This window comes from Poecilia formosa, unplaced genomic scaffold (assembly GCF_000485575.1).
Source record: "Poecilia formosa unplaced genomic scaffold, Poecilia_formosa-5.1.2 Scaffold88, whole genome shotgun sequence".
NCBI classification, from domain to species: Eukaryota; Metazoa; Chordata; class Actinopteri; order Cyprinodontiformes; family Poeciliidae; genus Poecilia; species Poecilia formosa.
The window spans coordinates 1,655,941-1,669,953 of NW_006800027.1; the positions used below are offsets into that span (position 1 = coordinate 1,655,941).

General features: G+C 40.0%; 2 protein-coding genes across 3 annotated transcripts; one reads left to right on the forward strand and one right to left on the reverse strand.

Moving 5' to 3' along the window:
• The first annotated feature begins 2,479 nt into the window (after positions 1–2,479).
• On the forward strand, positions 2,480–7,976 carry LOC103141688 (aminoacyl tRNA synthase complex-interacting multifunctional protein 2-like). Of its 2 annotated transcripts, none has more exons than XM_007557422.2 (4): positions 2,480–2,740; positions 4,444–4,662; positions 4,896–5,130; positions 7,520–7,976. In XM_007557422.2, exons 1-4 carry the CDS (start codon positions 2,615–2,617, stop codon positions 7,906–7,908), a joined length of 969 nt encoding a protein of 322 aa, XP_007557484.1. In that variant the 5' UTR covers positions 2,480–2,614; the 3' UTR covers positions 7,909–7,976. The 2 variants fall into 2 exon arrangements, with proteins under 2 accessions (XP_007557484.1, XP_007557485.1); XM_007557423.2 differs by having other exon boundaries at positions 2,480–2,629.
• A 2,216-nt stretch (positions 7,977–10,192) lies between these two features.
• On the reverse strand, positions 10,193–13,011 carry LOC103141689 (uncharacterized). Its single transcript, XM_007557424.2, has 2 exons — positions 12,610–13,011; positions 10,193–12,326 (listed from the first exon to the last, which is right to left on the reverse strand). The coding sequence occupies exons 1-2, from the start codon at positions 12,799–12,801 to the stop codon at positions 10,614–10,616; spliced, it is 1,905 nt and encodes a 634-aa protein (XP_007557486.1). The 5' UTR covers positions 12,802–13,011; the 3' UTR covers positions 10,193–10,613.
• Between the last annotated feature and the right edge of the window lie 1,002 nt (positions 13,012–14,013).

Genomic DNA, 14,013 nt, shown 5'->3' on the forward strand with positions numbered 1-14,013 from the left:
ATCATTAAAAAGTGTCAGTATGTAAATATGGAGCTTAGCTTAAAACAATTTGACATCATCTTCAAGAAGTGCAGACTGCAATGAGATTTTGTCATTTTATATACACTCAACACTTATGTTAATAAAGGATTTTTATAGATTTGTCAGCTGCACATCAATGATATAAATCTTCAAAACTCCCACATCACAAAGATGCTTTGTTGCACTGAATTGTGCAACAAAGCACATTGTGAAATCTATGCTAATACACCGCCATGTGCAGGAATGGATGTTCCTGCTGAAATCTAGACTCACAAGACCAAGTAAGAGTTTAAAATTGATGATCCTGTACACATTTTAGCATTAAAGATGACATTCTGGATGCTTTGGTTGTAACAAGTTGTTATCTGCTGCTTTTCTGTAACATTAAACGTATTCTACTCTGACAATAAAAAGGATTTTTCATCTCTAACTGCCTCTTTCTCTTTCTGGGGCCATTTTCTGTAAAACCAAAGACATGGAGGTGCATAAAAATGCCAGTAGATTAGGAGTTCCTAAAATATTGAAATCATTATATCTTGCCCAAGCAACTTGTCAAAGTCACAAAGTCAAAATTCATTTCAGTAAATTATCTCCATTACATCTATACATCTAAATGCATTGACCTGCTGCCATGTTATGAGCTAGTTAGTTACCCACTGAACAGGTATTTGTGATACAGTGTCTATTGAGTGTAAGGTAAGGTAATTTTATTTATATAGCACATTTTCAGCAACTAGGCAATTCAAAGTGCTTTACATGAATTAAAAGGAAATACAAACAAATAACAAACCAAAGGAAAGCGCAAAAGAAGAAAGAGAATCTAATGTTGATCTAGAGTATTCAAACTAAGTGCTCCTGTTCAGGGTCGTATTCATTTAGTTTAAAACTGAAGAGTTTGCATGGAGCTTAATATTTAACTTAGACTGATTACATAATTTTTAAATTTCACATTGGTTGGTACAGTAACTCAATCTGGAAGCAGCTTTTTCATCACATACTTTTTACTCTGTAAAGTTATTACTTTGATAGCTAATTTTCACTTTCACTTGAATAAGATATGTTACGTTGAAGTAGCTCTACTCTCACTTGAGTAAAAATTTGGGAATTTTGACTTTTATACTTTTTTTGTATGAAATCCTAATTTAGGAGATTAGTGTTTTGATCTAAATGCTCACTCTGTCTCATTATGTTTTTAGGACAGAAAAATCACCCACTGTTTTAAATATAATGTCAACTAATGCAAAATATAGAAATGACGATATAAAATCTGCATTTGGCAGGATTCAGCTCACATTGTGAATAATGCACATATCATCAAAATCATTGTATTTTAAAAAAAAAGAGCAGTATCAATCATGGAATAACATAAAAAAAACTATGAATCACACAGAAATATTAAACTATTTTTTGTTATTTGTTTCATGTTTGAAAGTAGCTGTATTTAGCAATTATTTTGTAATCTCATGTACTGCTGCTGGCGTGCGGAAATAATCTGAACGATTAAATGGCGCCCTCTTGTGTTTGGACAACCTAAGTCATGATTCAGTTAAACAGATTTTGAATTTTTTGACTCCTCTACCTATGGACTGAAGAAAGAACAATCAGAATGTAACCAAATGATATACGTGGTTTATAGTAAAGTAAGGATTTTGTATACAGCCTTGTCATTATGCTGAGTCCTGCTGTTGCATTAGGACTGCAAGTAAATATGCAGTATGCCATAAATTTTGCTAGTGGAACTGATGTGCACTGTTCAAGAATATAATTTGTATCTCCTTTATGTGTTGGTTTCAAATGCTTTAAGTTGTAAAAAAAATCAAAATAAATTTGGAAATATTTCTTGATTTGTTATCGTGTTAATATGTTATTGATTTGTATGTTGTTATTTAATTCTTTCAAAAAATACCAGAATTTACATAGTATTATAATTTGTCTGATTGCATCAGGTATTACAATCAGTTGCTCCTCAAGCAGCCCTTTTACCAGAAGCTAACTTCAGTTTTTTTTTTCAAAGATTATTTTTTTACTTGAAAATCTTTTGTAAAGGTTCTCTTTCTTGAGGACGAGCATTTCCTATCTCTTCTTGGTTCATCTCATTCATCTCAATGTTTTTTTTTTCTTCTGAAAATAACATGTAGACTCCTGAATGACTGAGTAAAGATGCATCTAATCAAATTCTGACTTCATCAAACTACCAACATATAAAAAATAAAAAGACAAATAGATTGGGAAATATCCACATGAAAACACGAATTCTATTTTTTTTTTTTTTTGCATGTTTAGAGATTGCAAGAAGTACTTTAGAAGTAAAACCAATGAAAAATAAATTGTATTACTTTTAAATTAAAATTGTATACTGTTACATGAAAATTCAAATTAAACTTACAAAATAATTTATATTTAATAAAGAATAAAACAATTTTTTAATTTGTTTTAATTTTTTCCTGCCGGATGTGACGACACCGTGGCCTCTCTTTCCGGTGCAGGCGTGTTAGCAGCACTCGCTGCCTGTCAACATCACACCTCTTCCGAGGGTTTTTTGTGTTTTGTGTTTTAAGTGTTTGTCCCTGGCACTGGTCCGAGGTGCTCCGCCATGTCCATGTACCAGGTAAAGCCCGTCTCTCCGGACATAAAGATTGATTTGCCCACCTGCATGTACAAGTTACCAAATATCCACACGAGGCAAGAGAACAGCTGCAGCTCGGACCATGCGCTTCAGGTAACCGCTTACTGGTTTGATTTCAGTCAGGATTTTTAGAGCTATCAAGCCTCAATTATAACATTGTGCCTTTTCCCCCCCTTGCTATGTTTTGGTATACGTTCGTCCCAGCTTGTTTATTTTTTAGCCAAGTTAGCTTCCTGTGCTTCCATGACTGTGAAAATGTCAAATGTGGCTGATGCAACCAGTGCTCTATGTAGTCATGAGATTATGGAAGTATTATATTATCAAAAGCTAAATGAATGACTTTAGTGACTAAAGATTATACAAAAATCTGTCTTTTAGGTCAACTTCATGTGTGGTTTTTAGAAAATGAATGAAAATGAAAAAAAGTCACCAACTAGATTTAACTTGGCCCACTAAGAAATAATCACTTTCTTCAAAAGGAATACTGAGCTGCTGATGAAAAATGTATTACTGTGTCAAAAAGATGAGATTTTTCACAGATTTTCTTTGTTGCATCTTATCACTAAGATAACTGCTGGTTGAATTTTTTTTCTGCTCAATAATACATCTCTCAATGGATGTTTGCTGTGATCATGGTTATGATCAGCGTTTACTTAAATAATTGTTGAAATAGGATCAGAAAAAAAAAACAACGCTGCAATGTTTTATGGTGAACGTAAGAATGCCAAAATTATACAGCTCTTTAGCTTCTGAGACATCGCTTGCAACTTTAACATTTGTTCACATAATTTAGCAATGTGAACTACATAATATCTTTAATAAAAAATATATAAAAACCAGTGACTAAAACCAACAATCCATCATTAAAGACAAACAGCAGGTATCATTTCTGATCTTTGGCACACTGTATTTAATTTACTGTTGGTTCAGTTGAACAGGTTTAGTCACAAGATGCATTTCTTAAGGTAGAACAGCTGATTTGCAGAATACTCTGACAGAACAAGGTTCTCTGTTTACTGTTTTTTTTTTTTCCTGACTTGATGGCGAAAGAATTTTCCAAGACTACACTGTTGAACTTTTACTACTCAGATCTTTTGACATTGTTTTTGAGATTGTTTTCGAAACATTTCCTCCCTGCTATGCTTGTTCTAATCACAGCTTTATGTAAATGTCAATTCTTTTTTTTTTTTTTTCCTTAAGGAGAACACATTTTGTGATGCAACAGTGTGTTAAATAAAACACTTTTCATTGATTAATTTTATTTTCACCGAAATGGCGGACAAGCATCTCTTTTTCGTGAAGCTGTTGCCGCTCCCCCTATGGAAGGGATAAAGATGGAGGCAAAGCTTCCTGTAAATACTGCTGTGTAGTCCCTGTTTATCAGCGTTGCTCTGCGGAGCAGTTTACCCAACTTACCGTCGTCAGCAAAACCTTCTCGGTGCTCCTTTGCAGTAATATCCAAGTGTTTCTTTTCCTTTCTGTCCAGCAAGTGTTTAGCATCTAAAGCTTCCCCTTAATTGCTATTTAATGATATTTCCTATAATGGGAACTCTAATATGGAAATGTGTTATTTATTTATATACATATTCCAAAAAATTAGGCCCTTATGAAATCATAAAGTATCTAGACCAGGTAATTAGCAAGGCATGCAAAACTTCAGCAAAGTTTTTTTCTTATTTTTTTAATGGTTATGTATTTAAGGATTTGTTGTTCTTGTTGGTCGTCATGTTAACGTATTGGTTAAATGCAGTCACTTCAGCTTTGCGAAGCTAAACTACGTCTTTCTGTCTTTCCAGAATGGCGACGTGGACCCGGCAGTCAGGGCTCTGGAGGTGCGTCAGGATGAGATCATGAGGAAGCTGTACGAGCTGAAAGCGGCGGTCGAAGGCCTCGCCAAGACTGTGACGACCCCAGATGCAGATCTGGACGTGACGGTCAGCAGCAGCCTCTCCTCACAGAGCTCCAGCTGCGACATCTTCAAAGCAACTAAAAACCTGGATGCACTGCTGGGGAAGGTAGAGAAGTGATGCGTGTTGTAGCATGTACGGCTAACTGGGCCATTAGGGCTTTTAGATTTTGGAGAAATCGTAAGACTCTACTAACCAGCTGCCCCTATCTGTATCGATAGCAGTCTTGGTAGATTAGAGGATTTGGACAGACGCTTTCCCATTTGTGGCTGCTGTAATGGTTTAACTGTAATAGAGAAATCGACTTAATACTCACGACACATTTTCCTTCGCCCGTTTAGGACCTGGGCGCTCTCCGGGACATCGTCATAAATGCAAACCCTGCGCAGCCTCCCCTCACCCTGCTGGTTCTCCACAACCTGCTGTGTCAGCACTATCGGGTTCTCTCCACTGTCCACGTCCACTCTTCGGTCAGCAGCGTGCCGCCACAGCTCCTGTCCTGCCTGGGTCCCAAACACGCAGACAGTTACGCTCGCCATATGTTCCAGCTGGGCTTCACCCTCATATGGAAGAACGGTAAGGGGGCACTGACACAGGTGCGTTGTAGTTATGTTTGGCCAAGGTTCAGACTACTAGATTATGGTTTTATTTGGGTAGAGAGCAAGACTGCACAAGATGAATTGGAATACGATTTCTCAATGCTATGACAGGAATATCTGTCAAAATTAGCTTCCGTTTTTTTCTGACCTTCCTCTAAAAGTAAACAACAGGTGCAGGAAGGGAACACTGTGAAAGTCTACCCAACCTGCAAAATACATTTTTGGCATGTCGAATTTGCATGCACAACATTTGCATGGTATCGCCATTTTACACTTATTGATATTACAGTAATGACTGCAGCGTATTGTGCAGGTCTTGTAGAGGTACACTGTTTAGAGATTTTGTGAAGCCCAGACCTGTAAATATCTTTTTTATTTTTATTTTTTTTCCATTTTCTTCTTTGATGATCCTGGCCTATTATCACTCAAAATCTGTTTGTGCTAGTGTTAACGGACTGGAAAAAGCTTCTCACAGACCAGCCAGCAATACAATTTAGTTCCTTATCGTCCTTCTTGAAGACACTCACAAGCCCCTGACTTATTTTTTTTGTCATCTACAGTTCTCTTGCACAAAAGTGTGTTTTTTTTTTATTTATTTTTTTTTTTTATGTGGTTACACCATCATCTGTGTAGCTCTTTGAGATTTAATCTGTTTTGTTTACATGTGTTTACACTCCTGAGGCTGTAATATTGTTGCACATAGGAAACGGCTTTCTGGATCCACGGCTTTATTCACTCTCCTCTATTCTTGCTGTATGTTTGTTGGCTGTAGTATTCTTTTCATTTCTTGTTTCTTATTAGCCGCTACTGCTCCTGACATCTCAAGTCAACGACCGGCTCCTTCATTAGAGTTAGCATGCCAGATATTTGGTCAGAGACTGGGACTTGTCATATCACGTCCTTTGATTGTCCAAATTTGATGAATGGTGAATTCTAATTTATCATGCAACTACAAGTTTTTTTTTGTTTCTTTTTTGCAATGTGAAGAGTGTTTACAGTCCCCTGCAAAACATTCAGGGGGTATTAACCCTTTGAACTTCACGTTTTGTCACAACCACAAATTTCAGTGTATTTTACTGTTTTGTGATGTCATTGGGTAATAACATCATAAAGACCAAGAAAACATCAGAAAAACAAAGCAAAGTGGAAGCAGGGATAAAGTTGTGAATATTTTTCCCTGTTGCCAGTTTACCCTTTGTGATGGAAAATGGATTTTGGACCTCATATCTCATGAAACTAAGTTGGCAGTAAAATATGTAGTTCAAATATCAGGGCAGAAAATGTCCTAAGTAAAAGTAAACAAAAAAAGAAACCCCAAAAAAACAGTGTATATGATTTTAAATTCTGCATTAATGCATCATACTGTTCCGAAATCTGTCTATTAAGCCTGTGTGGTTCATCCCTGCTGAACCACACAGGCTTAATACACATCTGTGCTGTTTAATTTGGATGTGATTTCATGTGAACGCATGCGGGCAGATTGCTGCTCAGCTTGTCTGATGTTATAAAACTTAATTACCGTACTATTTACCAGGTCAAAGTAATTACAAGAAACGATAAGACGTGAGCTTTCAAGTAGGTGTTCAGCTGCTTTGTGGAGTGATTAGGAGGTGGAACTTTATTTGGTCGATGGCTGTAATTATCAGGAACAAAACTATGTGGAAAGCAGTAGAATGAGGAAAACGTCAGAATATTTTATGTTGTTTCTTAGCTGTAAGTGTTGACATTATGCTGTCATCAAAAGTTAAAAAGGGGAATAGATTTGTTACTTACAGATACATTTTAAATGTGGCATTCTGGTGACTGGATTGATTGTGGTTAATAAGTCCAATTTGATTTTTTCAGTTAAACTATGAAATAAAACTAGGAGGAGGCGTGTTGTCTTCAGTTGTCCAGCAGACTCTCGTTCTCCATTTGAAGGGTTAAGAAGCCGTGAATCCTTACTAAAGAAGCTGGATATTCATAAGGCTTTGTTGAGGGATATTACCAAAAAGTTGAATGGAAGGAAAAAGTGTGGTCATGAAAAGGCATCTTGAGCAACCTGAGATTGCCTTCATGCCTCCCGGCACTGAAGCTGTTGTTCATGCGACATGTGAACGTACATTTCAACCAGAAAACACTTTATTTGATTTTCAAATTTTCTTTGAAACTGAATTTTAGTTAGTTAGTTAGTTAGTTAGTTAGTTAGTTAGTTAGCTCTCATCAAAATTAATAGACACTTGTAATTTATCGTTCTGTTTTGAATGTACATGAACATCTCTTTTTTTCCAGTTAAATTAGTGAAATTAATGACCTTCTTGGTGATGATTGGATTCATTGAAAAGTGCCTGTGTGCTTCTTTCTTTTTCCTCCTTGCTTGTTCGCAGTTCCCAAACTGGAAATGAAGTTCAGCGTCCGCAACATGTGTCCCATTGAGGGCGAGGCCAACGTAGCGCGCTTCCTCTTCAAGCTACTCGCTCCCTACCCCAGCGACCCCGCTGTGGCCACGCTGGTGGACAGCTGGGTGGACACGGCCTTCTACCAGCTGGCAGACGGCAGCGCCAAGGAGCGGGCCGCTGTCCTGAGGGCCCTCGACTCCGCTCTGGGTCGTGGCCCCTGGCTCTGCGGGACGGAGTTCTCCCTGGCCGACATCGCCTGCTACTGCTGTTTGTCGCAGAACGGCTCAACGTCCGCCACCGCCGCTAACGTTCAACGCTGGATCAAGTCCTGCGAGAACCTGGGCCACTTTGGTCCTGCCAAGCTCCTCCTGAAGTGACCAGGGCTTTTCTAGGACCACATGCAACATGACAGAGGGGCATTAGAATAAAAAAATGATCTCAGCTATGTCTTGAACTCCTTCTAATTCTTCCCCACCCTATTCTAGTGTACTGACAAACTCGGTGGGTATAGTCATGTTAAAGTATTTATTTCTGCCATGCTGCTTTTATTAAACGAGGGGGGGGAAGCATGAGAGGATTACATAGACAAGCACTTGGTAAATTAAGTTTAAGTACTGAGGGAGGTAATAAACACACTGACTACACACCCTCCTCCAACTTTGTGCCTAACATGATCCTGTTCTAAACGTGTGTTAATGTGTGGGGTGTGACTACGTCTTTTCACAAGTAATACTTTATACTATTTGTTTTCTTAAAACATTAAAAGACTTAAATTTGGATCAAACTTGAAACTTGGCTTTGCTTTGTCTTTTTGTTCCCTTTATTTAACTTCTTTAGAAAACAACATGATCTTTTCTGTAGTTCACATCTTTGCCCAAAAGGAGCAGAAATATAGGTTGACTTAAGTATGCTTCCAAATATACTTTATCACTTAATACCTTTATGTACTTCATGAAAATATGCTGCTGAACGGTGACCAAGGAATGAAGTGAAAGGTAAGGAAATACTGAGCAATGTTTGTTCCACCAAACCATCGGATCTCCCAACAGTTGCAGGGCAATCTCAATAAATTAATATATCAAAAAGTTATTCTATTTCAGTGATTCGATAACGTGAAACTCCTATATTTAGTGCTATGCTGAATGTGCACACAATACTTAGTTGGGACTCTCTTTGCAAAAATCAACCTGTGGCTCTGCTGAAGTGTTGAAACTACAGGTTGACTTAATGTGTCCTTTGGCTTGGCACATATATTTATTTTGGCCTAACAATCTGGTATCTTGACAAACTACTGATTCCAAATGGGGTTTAGGTCAGTTCTGCTCGTTGGCCAATCAAACACATACCATGATCATGAAACCAGATACTGCATTTATTGGCAGTGTAGGCAGACGCTAACTGCTGGAAAATAAAACCAGCATCTACCTGTGGTAAGTGGATTTCCAAATTAAATGTAAAATGCTTGTTAATCTAGAAATTTGGACCACAGAGCCACATTCCCATCCTTTTTCCTCTTTAGACCCGGTTCTTCTGTCCGGTCTCTGATTTGGGAGTAGCTTGGCAAATTATATTTCGTATGCAAAAATGGCAGCTAAAACAAATTTTCATGTTGAAACAGCACAAAGGTACAGATGGAGAGGCCTCTACCTTGAAAAAACCAAACATTTTTAAACTCGTATCACTAGCTTGTACTGTGACAGTTTGGGATTTTCTGCATAACTCCTGTTACTTATTCAGTTTACTTCTTATCATCTGATGTGTGCAGTAAAATCCTGCCTCAATGTCAGACGTGGAGTTTCTTCAGCAGTCCATGCCTATGTCTGTATAGTCCTCTTTAGGCAAACTTGCAGGGACTTCTCTTGAATTTGCATACCTTAACATTGATACATGCAATAACACTGAAAGAAACAACCTAATCCTATGATTTCTCATTCTCTCTGTGGATGGTTTTGGATCCTCCCCAGAGTTTTGTTTTTGACAGCTTCGGTCCGTGCAGAGCCTGCGCAGAAATGTGTTTGTATTCTCTGACAGGCTCCTGTTGGTCTCCAGGCAGCTGTCTGACAAGACGAAAGCTCTTAGCTGACATCTGGGCACATGGCATGGAATACGCTTGAGACGCTGCAGCAATGGAGTTTTGCTATTTGTGAATATCTTGCTTATAAATACAGGCATCTATGAACACCAATCAGTGTGCGCTGATGAAGCCAAAGCTGCATACAAATACAGTTCTTTACAGAAACTTTCGCCATGGATATGAATGTCAAGTTAAATTGGAGGTCTATTTTTTCCAACACAATTTTAACTTTGACTTTAGACATGAAGCCGTACAAATATTCTATTCAATGTATCTCATTAACTCGCCTCTCTTCTGCAGTCTTTGGCCATCTACAAGTGTTTAGGTCGATTCTGGCTGAATAATTGATCAGTATTGGCTGAATTAGTAGAGTTCATTTAAAATGGCTAATTTCTTGGTGGAAATGCACAAATTCTTAATCCAGCCTTGTGTATGAATCTATGCTTATGTAGAGAGAGAAAAAGAGCGAGAAAGAGTGAGTTAAAACTGTAAAACTGACTGAAACTGTAAGTTAGCAGGCTTCATTGCTAATTGCCTTCTTGTTAGTTCAAATGGGACAAAAAAAAAAAAGCAGAGACACATACAAACATGTTTTGTTTGCCTTTTTATATATGATATAAAACATAGAGAACAAGATGCATTCGTACTTAACAGCTGTAGAAAAAAGTAGCCCAACCAAAAGACAAAATCCTTTCAGTTTAGCTTCTTGGGCTTTTCTAAAATCAAAAAAACAGCACAAAAGAAAGATGCTTTTTGTCAGCTCATTCTTTCTGAATGTCAGTGGTAATGATTGTCAATCAGATATTTTCTTTTCATTAGGCCATTATGGAGGAGCAGAAGTAGGCTTCACTAATAAAAAACATGGAGAGGAGGAAAATGCAAAAAACACATCAAGGCTAAAGAGCCTGAAATGAGACGTTTTGTTATTTTCAGTCATGATTTAGCACATTATGGTTTGATTCCACACAATTTGAAAGGTTGGGACCAAAAAAAAACAAACAAAACAAGTCATTCTGTTAACAAAGGACACACGCTGCTGTTGTATCTTAAAAGCTGAATGCGTTCGAAGTAGTCGTCTGTTAGAAAGTTTCTCTGCGAGGTCATGAGGTTGCCCTTCTGGCTGAAGAGGCGCTGGACGGGGGCCGACGAAGGCAGGGTGGTGTTGTATTTGAGAAAAAGCTGCTTCACTCTGGGGAAATCCTGCAGACACTCGAGGCTCTTCCCTGTTCCCTCGACGTACTTGCGGATCTCCTCCGTCACCCCTCGCTGCTGGTTCTGAGCGGAGGTCTTCGCCGACCCGTAGCTGAAGAAGTCGTCCTCGGATTTTATCGTGGACAGGTTGCGGCTGGTGTTGGCCTCGGGCACGTCGCGGGGCTCCATCTGGGAAGCCTCGGTGGCCAGCAGGGAGCACATCTCCTCCCTCTCGGAGGCCGCCATCCACCACAGGCGGAATTGAGGGGTCGTTGCCGTGGCGATCTTTGCCTCATTGTTGGAGAAAAACTCCTGGAATCGAACGTCGATCGCCACGGCAATGCTGTTGATGACGTCGCCAAAGTAGCTGGCTGCGTCCTTCTGCTCGTTTAGCTTGTTCTTCAAGCTCAGGATGGTTGGGATGACGAGACCGAGGTAGCACTTCTGCTCTGCTTGGAAGAGTTCGAGCGCAAATGCGAGAGGGTGGAACACAGTCACGTATTCCTTGAGGAAGGCCATTTCCTCCGGCTGCAGGCGGGTGACCTCCAGACGGGCACAGAGCTCCGTCAGCTCCCGCTCACTGAGGGAGATGATCTTCTGCACAGCACAGTACTCCACGTTCCAGCGGATAACGGCTGGGACGACCAGCGCCATCTTTCTAATCTCCTCTGCCACTTCCATTCCAACCTGGACATGGTGGCACTTGTTCCATATGGAGAACACCTTGGTCATGGAGCTGTAGTGAAGCTGACACATGGGCCCCTCCGAGATGGCCTGCCAAAAGTCCTCAGTGATGATCTGCTCCAGGGCGTGAGATGCGCATCGCTGCACCGGGGGCAGGAACAAGAGCATGTCCTGCTCTCGCTCGCCCTCCAGTATGGTTCTCACGTTCTCGAAGAACCCAAAGTCGTCATCCCTTTCCTGACTGTCCGACACGAACTCTCTGAAGACGCTGGCAAAAGGGCTGGCGTTGTCGGTGACGGTGGTCTGGACCTTATTTTCAATGTTGTACGCCACATGGGTGTCGTGTATCCGCCCAGCGATGGAGTCGTATGAGATCGTGTCCTGCAGCCGCGGGAACCCCAGAGCGGCAGACTTTCTCTCGAGTGACTCCGGATCGATCCAGTGGCACGTAATGCCAAAGAAGCTCCTGTCGTTGGCCGTCCAGATGTCCGCTGTGGTGCAGACGTACTGGATGCTGCTGAGCTTGACTAGCAGCTCCTCTCGCATTCTGGTGAGGCCTTGGTCCACTTTGGTAAACAGGGTCACCCTGTCCATGACCTTTAGCCCCTCCGTCAAACCTGTGATCAGCCTCTGGAAACCAGGCTGCTCCAGCACGTAGAAAGACTGACAATCCTCCACAATGAAGCTGAAGATGAGATCATCAATCTTGGACTGGGTCAGGCATTTCGAGATGATCTCTGCTTTGAGTTTTTTCAGCTGGCAGTGTCTGCTTTCCTCGCCGTTGTACTCCTCCTTCTTTCTCCCTCTCTTTGCATCAGGCCTGGCTTCACAGCCCAGGTGTGTTCTCTGAAAAAAACAAAAACAAAAAAAAAAACAAAGACGCGTTTCAGGGCGGATGTAATATAACTTCATGCAACTTTAGAAACTTGTGCAATACAAAAAAAAACAAAAAAAAAACACAAAACTATCGAACAAGCAGATGCCTCCTTTTCTTGGAGGAGTCTGCAGCGCCATGATTGGACCATGTGTAACGTTATTAATTAGCTGTTCATTCATTTACTCGGTTTTAAAACCTGAACGCAAACTGAGCTGCAGATCTTCACATTCACGCTGCGTTCATCTAACTTACGTCTAAATGCTTCTTTAGGTTTGACGTGGAGGTTTTCGACGTGGACAGCAGATTGACCCTCGGCAGGCACAGATTACATTGGACGATGATATTTTTCCCCTGATCAGCCTTGTACGTGAAATGGTGGCGATAACGCCAAGTGTTAATGGCCGATTTAGTCTCCCCGCAGACATCACGCTGCTCCACATCCATTTCAGTCGCAATGTCTGCCGCTAAAGACGAGCTAAAACACACAAAAAGTATCGTAATCCGATTTAGTAATCTTGATTACACGTAAAGTAACGCTGGCTGTGAAGAAATCCTCATGAAAAAGGGGGCAGGCCTTTGTTTCCATGTTGCTCAGCAAGTGGTGAAGGAGAGGACACCTACGTCATCTTCCTGTTCGCGAGCGCTTTCAGAACAATGCTGAAGTGGGTTAAGTGCGCATGCGCCTCAAAAAAAGGGACCCGTAGTTGTTACGTCATAGTCAATATCTGTTATTTTGAGGTGCACCTTTTTTTTTTCTCCCTCGTTATTTTTCGGAGCTACCTGGTGCCACCATTAGGCGGTGGACGGTAAAATATTACAGCGTTTGAACAAACAAATACATAATCTATAATAAATAGATATTTGAGGCAAGTTTGGTAATTGGAGAGAAAAATTGTAATTTGTTTTCAATTTTGTTCTAAAAACACATGTCACATTTGTAACTACATATTGTGCACAATTTGAAACTAAAACCTATATGTTCTTATCTTTTTGAAAAAAGATGCCTTTGTTAGTCTAACTTTAGTTAACTTTATGCAGTGTATTTCTGCTTAAGCTTTTGGGGTGTATGCAAAAATACAATTCAGTGTCTGAAAATCTGAATATTAAGATCAATTAAAAAATTGATTTTAAAGATAAATATCTTCTGAATAATCTGCTCATTTCTATGCACTCGGTGCCTGGTTGGTCCTTCTTTTTCTTCAATTGTTTCATCAATATAGTGAGATGTAGAATATCTGCCTGTGTCACTGCTGAGATGTAACAATGTTGCTTTGACTGCTGCCTTTAGTTCATCTGCATTGTTGAGTCTGGTGTCTTCTTCCTCTTAACAATACCCCATGGTCAGGCCACTTTGCTGGCCAACCAAGTGGAGTAACACCATGGTCACTGAAGCTGCTCTCAGATATTTAGGTAGATGTGTACTTTGCATATCAGAAAACACAGATGACCAACACCAGAAGGCGACATGGAACACCAAATCATCACTGACTGTAAAAACTTCACGCTGGACTTAAAGCAGTATGGATTCTGTGCTTCTTCACTCTTCATCTGAACTCTGTGACACCGATTTCCAAATGAAATACAAACTTTAATCACATCTGAAATAAGAAATTTGACCTACTAAGCAAGCAGTTCAGTTTCTTCTCTCCTTCTCCC

What these genes read in the sequence shown, in the direction of transcription:
- LOC103141688 (XM_007557422.2), top strand. Translation starts at nt 2,615, where the DNA reads ATGTCCATGTACCAGGTAAAGCCCGTCTCTCCGGACATAAAGATTGAT. An exon ending in TGGATGCACTGCTGGGGAAG is followed by an intron (nt 4,663 to 4,895) that starts GTAGAGAAGTGA and finishes TCGCCCGTTTAG; the next exon opens with GACCTGGGCGCTCTCCGGGA. An exon ending in CACCCTCATATGGAAGAACG is followed by an intron (nt 5,131 to 7,519) that starts GTAAGGGGGCAC and finishes GCTTGTTCGCAG; the next exon opens with TTCCCAAACTGGAAATGAAG.
- LOC103141689 (XM_007557424.2), bottom strand. Translation starts at nt 12,801, where the DNA reads ATGGATGTGGAGCAGCGTGATGTCTGCGGGGAGACTAAATCGGCCATT. An exon ending in ACCTAAAGAAGCATTTAGAC is followed by an intron (nt 12,327 to 12,609) that starts GTAAGTTAGATG and finishes TGTTTTTTTCAG; the next exon opens with AGAACACACCTGGGCTGTGA.